Source organism: Copadichromis virginalis, linkage group LG7 (assembly GCF_057382275.1).
Source record: "Copadichromis virginalis isolate Kocher_CV1m ecotype Utaka linkage group LG7, C_Virginalis_male_GT1.1, whole genome shotgun sequence".
NCBI lineage: Eukaryota > Metazoa > Chordata > Actinopteri > Cichliformes > Cichlidae > Copadichromis > Copadichromis virginalis.
Window position 1 is genome coordinate 4121925 of NC_140624.1, and position 9687 is coordinate 4131611.

The 9687-nt window shown below is 41.5% G+C and overlaps 1 protein-coding gene across 2 annotated transcripts in view; it reads left to right on the plus strand.

The window, feature by feature from the left end:
• Nucleotides 1–9484, plus strand: part of tspan9a (tetraspanin 9a) — a 193055-nt gene extending 183571 nt beyond the window's left edge. For both annotated transcript variants that reach the window (XM_085461245.1, XM_085461244.1), the window contains 2 exons: nt 2741–2824; nt 8780–9484. In XM_085461245.1, the coding sequence (XP_085317371.1) occupies nt 2741–2824; nt 8780–8851 (156 nt within the window). In that variant the 3' untranslated portion in view covers nt 8852–9484. The remainder of the gene's footprint in view (nt 1–2740; nt 2825–8779) is intronic.
• The last annotated feature ends 203 nt before the right edge of the window (nt 9485–9687 follow it).

Below are 9687 nucleotides of genomic sequence, written 5' to 3' on the forward strand. Positions count from 1 at the left end.
TTTGAGAGCTGTACTTTGGAAGAAGTGCGCTGTCTGTGGCGTTTCAGGTGGAGGGCCACTGTGGCTCTGATTAGTGTTACTATGGCTCTTTTGTACATCCTGATTACTGCTGCAGCTGTGCTCTGGGCTTTCAAAAAGTGTCCAAAACTCGCGGCCCGCGGGCCATTTGCGGCCCACGTCACCTCTACTTGTGGCCCGCATACTGATGTGAAGAAAATTTTTTTTTAATTATTATACAAAAAATGATTTAATACATGACAGAGTGTTACAGGCATGGCCCTTTAAGACTGTAGCCTCATGTGCGGTGTAGTCCTTGCTGCAGGGAGAGCGTGTGGGACCGCCCCTCCCGCTGTGTGTGAGCGTGAGGGAGGGAGGAAAAAGGAAAGTCGAAAAGTACGAGGCGCTACCGAGCAGAAACGGGAGATGGAAGCATGTAAATATAAAAAATAACCACTGCAGCCTAAAAGAGTGCCTGACGAGCCCAGTAAGCTATTAAGACTCGACTGTACACCGTGTTCGTGTTTTCCTCCGAAACAATAAAGTTCTGCTGGAGCAGCCTTTCAACGCCTCTCTCTGTCTCTCGCTAGCAAAGTTGACCCAGACAGTAAAGCTCGTTCCATGAGCCGACATGGAGCCCAAAGTATTAGCCAGAGTCTCCTTACCACGTTTCAGAGCCGCGGACCTGAGCGAGGTAACAAGAGCGTGCAAACATGTTGAGGGCTGTATTAGTTCAGGGAGAGATTTATTTAGAAAGAAAACAATTTTCACTTGCAATCAAAGACTAATGTGTACGCTTATGTCTGCATTTTTATTTTGTTAAATACAAACAAAATTGTAGCAAAAGTGCTTCCACGTGTCTGGCCAGAAAGAGCTGTTTATTTGGTAGTTCAATGAAACTACTGTACTACACTGTACTACACTGTACTACACTGCTGAGTGACTGTCTTCTGCTCGTCAAATACATTTCACTGCAATGTTGACCCTGTGCTAACTTACATATGACAACTGAAACTGAAAGGCTTCAGACAGTTAAGAGTGAGAAAAAATTGTGTTCATGTTTGCAATTTTGTCTTGTTACACAATATTTGGAATTAAATAAAACAAACAAAACACTACATTTTAGGAAATATTAGTGGGTGTTTTCGTGTTTGTTTTTTTGTACTACTTGGACACTGAAGTGGCCTCCAATGAGGTGACGGTGCCAGAAGTGGCCCGCGGTTCATTTGAGTTTGAGACCCCTGCTTTAGACAATTCTTCTCCATATGGGTCCCAAACTCACTTAACTCCCAACTCATTAACAAATTAAGTTGCACTGTTAACAGGTCATGTTATGACTATGCTCATACAGTTAGGCTAATTTAAAATAATCAGCATACTTACATCGTCTTAGTGATCATGGGTTTTCTCACTGTTGTTGCAGTGTTCAGTTGTGCTTCACCGAGGATTTGCGTACGAGAAGTTTTGGTTTGAAATGATTTTGTTCGTGCATTTTTGGTTTTGGCTTAAATTAACAAAAGAGCTGCAGAGCTGTGAAAGAACCACAAAGACAAAACCACCATAGAAACTTCAACAGACTCAAAATGCAAAATGTCCATAACAGGAAAACAACACGAAACAAGTCGAGGCGGAAAACTACTACAGAGAGGTGCGGACAAGCATACCGATGAACAGCTGCGAAGAGACAAATTAAGAGGAACAAGAAAAATACTGAAAAGTGAAAGAAAGGGACTGCAAAACAAAAACACAAAGTGACTACAGAGTGAACAATTGCTCCGTGTTGGGGGTTGTTGATACTTTTCTTCCCATTAACTCGTGATGCATTGGGAAGTTAGATCCACAGCGTCCTACTTTTTAACACCACATTTGAAGTGCTCTAACATATTGCCTTTAAATTACACTTTTGTTGCTCTAAAATACAATACTTGCCAATTTCTGCTCCCCGAATTCAAAAGAGGCATGCATCTGTAAGCTTTAATCCACTGTTGTTTTTTCCAACACTTTGTGGGTACTTAAAGTCGCTTTAAAGTTTTCCTCTTATTGCCTAAATCCAATGGATTTTTCTATTGTTCTCGAGACAACAGCTCTTCTTTTCTCACAAAACCGTGTAGCACAATGCTCACCAGTTTTCCCTCGTATTGCTACTCTAATCTGCTATTGGTCTGGCATGTGGTTCGTTAGCGTGTCCAAAGTAGAGGATTAAAAGCTGTAATATAATTGCCAAAATGAGAAAAGACAGACATTGAGCTGGCCCATTGGGAAAGCTCATCATTAAAAGCTTGTGTGTAATCTTGCCCAGAGGAGATGGCCACACGCTTTGTAGTTAACTTTACATGCTGCCTCAGCAACCACAGACCAGCAGGGGCACAGCTTTGCTGCTGAAACCGCCCTTAAGTGTGTCGCGTTATATCCCTGCCAATGAGTAGCCTTTGAATGAACCCAGGTGGGAATGTATTTAAGCATACGATTAGTGCGCACGTCAGCTTATGTGTCCCATACGTCTGCATATAAATGTCATCGCTCACAATAACTCAGCTGTGTTTAATAACTCACCTGCTAGTTATCCATCCTACGGTATAGCTCACATTAAAGAAATGCTTTCTTGCGGGAAAACTGCAAACCAGATGATTGAGCTTTCTCCAGGGTAACTGAACAGGGGGCAGCCATCGCTCCAACTACAGTGTCATAAACTGAAAATGTATATTTTAATGGTATTTTAACATGGTTTTGTTCCTTTTTTCAGGGCTGCTTTGAGAAAGTGGAGGAATGGCTGGATGACAATAAGTATCTGCTGGGAACCATAGGCATGGTCATCTTGGTAGTGGAGGTAGGAGGATTTGTGAGAAACAACTCTTTCCTGTTTGTCCTGCTTTGTGTCTTTTGCCAACATTGAAAACAATTAAAAGGTTAATGCTCAGTGGGCATTCTGGGCTCCAGCATATCCTGAAATATTGAAGCTCCTGTCTTGTGCACCCTGATCATGTGTGAAGTGGCTTTGTGCCAAGAATGATATAAGGAGCTATGAGACGACAGGAGAGCAGAGATGCTGAATATAGAGTCGCAGATTAAAGGCTCTGTAGCAAGTGGTGGTAGAAATTCCACTGGCGCTTCTGTTTGTCTTTTGCTACTAAACTTTGCTTCAGATGTATCTAGGGTTGCCAACTCCCTGAAAAATAAATAAGGGACACCTCGTTGCCAGGGCCGGGCAACCCAGTTGTCTTCACCCTTCCCAGTGTGGTGAATTTTCTAGCTCTTTTTTTGTGTGTGAAATTATTTTTTTTAACCATTTGACTTGAAGTTGATTTAAGTAGATGCATATTCTATTCTTTGTGATATGAACTCATGTGAAACAAATGATCATTTAGCCATTTATTTTTAGCTCAAAATGACAACATTAACACAATAAAACAGGTCTCTTTCTTAAACAGAAGCCTGTCATGCTTAACTTTTGAGAATATAAGTAAATCTTTCTTTAAAAGAACTCTGTCCTGCTTAACTTAAAATAATAGAAAACAATAAAAGAAAAATATTCTTGTAACAGTGCACATTTAGTGCATTTAGTACAATTGGCTTCAGTTGAGGTATTATTTCAGCTTTTCTAATGCTAATCAGCTGCTCCTGTTTGTAAACCCACTTGTTCCCATGATTACGCATCTTAACTCATCATCATTATTCATCTATGTATTACTTTTATGTATTAGTCATCTATTTGTTGTAATCATCTATCCTTGCAGTTGTTTATTACACAAAATAAATTATATTATCACACTTCTGGCCACATAGCGCTGATATTCACTGCACATGCCCATATTAATTTTTTCCAGCCAGGTGTTTTCCTTTTCCCATTCTTCCCTTTCTCTGAGGGGAACAAACATTGCTGCTCTAATGCTGGGCTTACACTGTGCAGTTTTAGGCCCATTTTGAGACGATTTTTGAGTCGTGCGACGGTTTTGGCGATCGGCCCGATTTTGGCCTTCATCGTGCGTCGTGTAGTATACGTGGGGTAACGAGAAGTGATTAACACCTCACGACCAGCTCCCGATCATCAATCGCTCGTGAGGGTGTCACCACAGGCGCTCACACTGCTCACGCGCAAACACGTAAACGTCGGTGAAAAAGACGTTGCAGCACGGCTGTGCAGCGTGTGATCTGGACACAAGCGATGGAGGCACAACTTGTAGAACTTTGGAAAGCTCATCCGAGCCTTTTCGATGTGGCATCACAAAATGATCACGACCACAACAACCGTGAAAATAGTTGGATTTACACTGCTGCTCAATCACAGCTGATCATGTTTTTCATTAGCAATTTAGCAAAGTTGATGGTGGTGGTGTGTCTGTGTGAGTGAAAGACAGAGAGAGCGAGCGAGCGACAGATTTTCTGTTATAACCTTCATGTTATGGAGGCACAGTGTGAGCACTCAGGTCGCATCAGAGCATCGGGCCGTATAGTGTGAGACCTGCATCGTGACCTACCAACTTCTAACCCTGCGAGTCAATCGTGCAGTTTGAGCAGGAGCTGAATCGCGCGACTGAAAAAATCGCACAGTGTTTGCCCAGCTTTAGGTGTACTGTTGTCCGAGACTTGCACCGCAGTGTCGGCGTTTGTTTCCCTGTTGGCCATGCTTCTTGTTGTGGTCATCTGTTGTCTTCCGGTATTTTCTCCGTAAGCGACCTTTCCTCGACCAATGAGATGAGCGGTAATCTGAATTGTCATACTCGAATTGTCATAAGTGTGCTGTCAGCTCATTGGTCACAAAGCAGGAGAGGGGCTGGGAATTATGTTTTCCAACAAAGCGTTAATTCCATTAAAAGTTATAGACTACTTTTGATTCTCACTGTATTACGGGACAAAGTGCGTCCCTTATTAGCTCAATACGGGACGTGTACTTTTGTTTCGAAATACGGGACGATTCCGTATTTTAAGGGACGGTTGGCAACCCTAGATGTATCCCTCTTTATCTCAGTGTCTCTTCAGGATGTAGTATTTCCACTTACTTTGAGATTGCACTCTAAAAGTGTCTACTCACAGAACAACGGGGAACCTTTTTTTTTTTAACCGTATTTGTGCAAATTTTGACTGCAAGACTTTTTTGTATTACGTCTTTTGTTTTGTTTTTTTCACTCCGGTTAGCCAGTGTTTCAACAGAAGTGGTGATAGCGCTAGGTAGCCAGCACAGCTAACTGCACAGAAACCTGTGTGAGCATGGTGGACAACAATATGAGTTCATGCACGCATGTAACAACTGAAAGTTAGTGTGAATGCTAGACTGTCTGTATATGCCACTACCGGCAACCTGTCAGGTAGGGCTGTTCGATATAACGATATATATCGGACGGCGATATAAAAACGTCTATCGTTTTATTTGACGCTATCGTTTGTTTCATGGTGTCACAAAATAAACTGTTTATGGCAATATTTTTTCATGGTTTTGATGGTCACTGTAGTGGCTATATTAATTTCTTAAAGTTTTCTCTTTCTCTTATATTTAATATAACCACACTACTGACGGACAAGCGCCTGTTTTTATGCGTTGTCGTTAGCAACAGCGACGGTAACAGCATCGCGTGTCTGCTTGTTTATGTTCCACATAAACCTTTCACAATAAAGCTCAAGATCCTGTTGAGACTTTTCAAAATTAACTGAATCACGTGAAAGAGCAGATTATTTACGGATGAGAAGTATAAAAGAGCCGCCAGGTGCTAAAAAAATAAACCTCAGACTCAAACGTTAGAACAGGCTTTTCCCCGCAGCACGCCGTGTAATAAATACTCACAAAGAAAACGGCGGACTTTACAACTTATGTCTAAAAATAGTTTCATGCATCGGTTAAAACACTCGACTCCAGCTACATGACGCGCAGCTGGAAACCCTTCCCGCAAGTCGAGCTGCCCGAGATTCACAGAATTTACAGAAAATGTTACATTTTTGTGATTTATATCGTTATCGGATGATAGAATTCTTATATCGGGATATGAGATTTTGGTCATATCGCACAGCCCTACTGTCAGGGGTCCTTGCTTCAATTTGCACCTTCTTGAGAGAATGTTTTCACACTCCCTTGACTTTGTAAATTCACTATAAGATCCAGCAGAGATCTGGTCTTTTTCCTGAATCATCCTCTGTGGCAATAGCTGTCTGGTGCACCTTTTTTCCTAAGTCCGTTTAATCTACAACACCCGACATCTCTGACTGCACCTTACCCTCCAATCCTTTTCACTTCTTCTGCTGCCAAGGTGCATGACAAGTGCAGAATATTTTAATATCTCGGCCCATGAAACCTTTCGGTACAATATTTACATTTCACATAGATGATGATATTTGACACAGATTTCTCAGATGTACAGTTCATTTTGTATGTCCGTGCCCTTGATTTTATTTTTGATGCTGTGAAGACTTGTTTTTCAATATTTTCTTTCTGCCTAGCCTGATATGTCTGTGACTGCGTGCACGCAGGACAAGGCTTCACTTTGCTAATGCATGAATTCATGGTTCATTCAGAGCAAGGTGTCCTCACCAAGGAAGGCAAATCTCCCTGTTGAGTTTTGTATGATTCTGCACGTAATAATGTCCTCAGGGAGGGGTAGCTCTTGCACAGTCACATCAGAGAAATGTGTGCATTATATATGACCACACTATGCTCTGAAGAATTTGTTAAATTTCACATTCTCCTCCAAACGCACATCAGGCATGTGCAGAACACTGAGACTTCTGGGCGCACACACATCCTCCTCTGATTCAGGCCAAACCAGAGGTAAAGTTGGGAAATATTTGCAGACGTGACAATGAAGAGCATCATAAATAAAGCTAATGTCCCATAATGTTATTTTGTTTTTGTTTTTTAATGATTTGGGACCAGAAACATGCTGTAAATAACAAACTTTGTCAAAAGCTAGTACCGTATTTTTCGGACCATAAGGCACATTAAGCGAAACAAAACAGTCAGATAAGTCAAACTTTACTCAGCTCATTCTTCTTGCTTCCTCCACTTCCGTACAATTGTTGAATTCTCTGGCAGCTGCTCTATTCCCATGTTGTTGCGGTATATTAATGACTAACCTAATATTGTGGATGGATTATCTCAGTTGTTCTCCTGACTGAAGTTTGGTCTGTTTACAGCATCCTGCCATGTGATTGCATTTGTCCCTAACCATCGGGAACTCTCATGTTAACTTTTATCGAGTGTAAAAAAAGTTAGCTTCACTGTGTTTATGTTATGCTAACATAGCTGTGTCACTAGCGATCACGTAGCGCATCATTATATACCAGCTAGCCCAACTTCAGTAACCCTACAAACGTCACTGCTGTTTAGTTTTCTGTCTTCATTTATGTTGGAAGTGATAGCAGAGCTGTACGTTTGAATTTGTTTCAGAAATCTCTTATTCAGAACATGCAATATCAGGTTTAGGTGGAAGCTAGCGAGCTAACTTCCTGCTAACTTCTAACTCTGTTAAATGTAACTAATTCTGTTTTCATGGATGCCTGGATGTTAAACGTAATTGTTACACCTGGTAAAGCAACAACACTGATCATTTTATTAAAGATGAAAGAATTTAGACAGTTTTTAACTCTCAGTGATGCCGCAGTGCTCGTTTGACTTTGGGACCTGAAGTTGACAGATTTTTGGACCCAGATTACACCGAGTCCGCGAGGCTCCTGACTACAGCAGCCATAATGCTCCAACAATCCATCAAGCTGCGCGGCTTCATAGCTTACCAAAGTCGTACTGAAACATTTTTGACAGATTTTTGAGCACCGTGTACCGCATAAAATTGGTTCGAGATCAGTAAGCACAACCAGAATTTAATAATTTCCCCTAGGGATCAATAAAGTATTCTGATTCTGATTCTGATACATAAGGCACACCGGATTATAAAGCACACTGTTGATTTTTGATAAAATTAAAGGATTTTAAGTGCTCCTTATAGTGCGGAAAATATGGTATGTACGGTGTGTGTTTATCCACAATGCTTCAGAAATCCCAGAAATATTTCCACATTTTAAGCAGGAATCTGTGATTGAGCTTTAAAGCATCCTTCAGGAGCAACTGTCATCCTGTCTCTCAGACTGAATGAAGCAGACAGCAGAAACTTTCTGTCAGAGACAGATGAGCTCAGATGTAAATAATTGGGTTGGCTCTGAAGCACTTTTTCATCTGTCCTAACTCCGTCTCAGCTGGATGTTTACCTAAAATGGCACTTTTTTTTGGATTGACGCCAGTTTAAGGTGGCATTTTCTCTGAAGCCGCTCTGCGAATTAGGTTTTGAGTGAAACCAAAAGCGAATCAGCAGCTTTCCCCAGCTAATCACAGACCATAGGGATCCCCAGTGGAGTCCACATTTCCTTTTTTATTAAAAACTATGCAGCATTCAGTATTTTTCAGTTTCCCTGTCATCACAACTTTGCCAGATAATGGTTTTAGGATCAGCCTTGCGACTGTGTTTGATGTGGAAGTATCAGCGGTAATAGAAACTTCAAAGACATAGCTGGCTACTTTGATTCAATGGCATCTCAATTTACTTCACTGGCTTAATGCTTGCACACACTGTACATTTTGCCATCACAAAGATTCCAGAGCTTCCATTTGAAGGCCATCTGAGAAAAAGAAACTGAACTAAAATGTGTTCATGATTCAGCACACGATTCATTGTGCATCAGAAACGCAGCCCAAGGCATCAACATAAATAGACCACACGGACACACCTGCACATATATTACACATAAATAGATACTATAGACAGACACGAGCATGTGTTCACGATCTCCTTGTTTTCCTCCACAGCTCCTGGGCATGGCATTCTCCATGACATTGTTCCACCACATTCACAGAACGGGAAAGAAGTATGACGCTTAGCCTTGGGACAAGCACCAAATGGAGAGGAGCCCCAGTGCTTGATGGGATAAAGACTCTGATTCAAACATACATCCATGCTTTCCCTCTTTAGAGCATCCTTTTCCCCCTTCTCAGATCGTCTGTACAGATTCCAGCTGCTCTGTCCTGCTGTCTCCTCTCACCATTCATTTTGCCAAAGAGTAACACAACTGGAAGAGAAGAGGCACCTACTTTTGGCAAGGAAGAGAATCCCATATGTTGTCCCTTCTCTTGAGTACACTTGTTTTTTGGCTTTTTCTGTTCTTCTTTGGCTTGAACTAACCAATTGCTGGAGGGAAAGACAGACTTTGAGACAATGAAGACTTTACAAATGCCCAAACAGCCCCACAGGGCGAAAAAAACCCACGAAAGTGACAAAACCCTCCACCTCATGTGGAGTTTTTTTTCTTCATGCTTATTAAATTCTAGCCCTGTTTTTTTCCCCTTGTAAATGAAAAAGATCCAACATGGCATGCTAGTTTTCTACTTCACTGATTTATCAATGAAATGACCGTTGTTATTATTTTTATTTTAAACGTATTGTTTTCTTGTTGGATTTGCTTTTGTAAGTATATCATCCTGTGGAATGTAAGTGTCGAACAGATCGGTGCAATGTGTGTGGGATTGGTTTTGAGGTAACATTGCTGCAGACGGGCAAAGGCACGTAAGGATGCAGAGGTTTAGGTGAAATGAGCTTCATGGAGGAGCATCGCGTAAGCACGAGGAGTCATCGGTGGATTCATTTTACACCAAACATTTGTCTGCGAACAAACTCGCACACATGCATTTTGTGCTGCCACGCAGCAGCGTACCCGTTC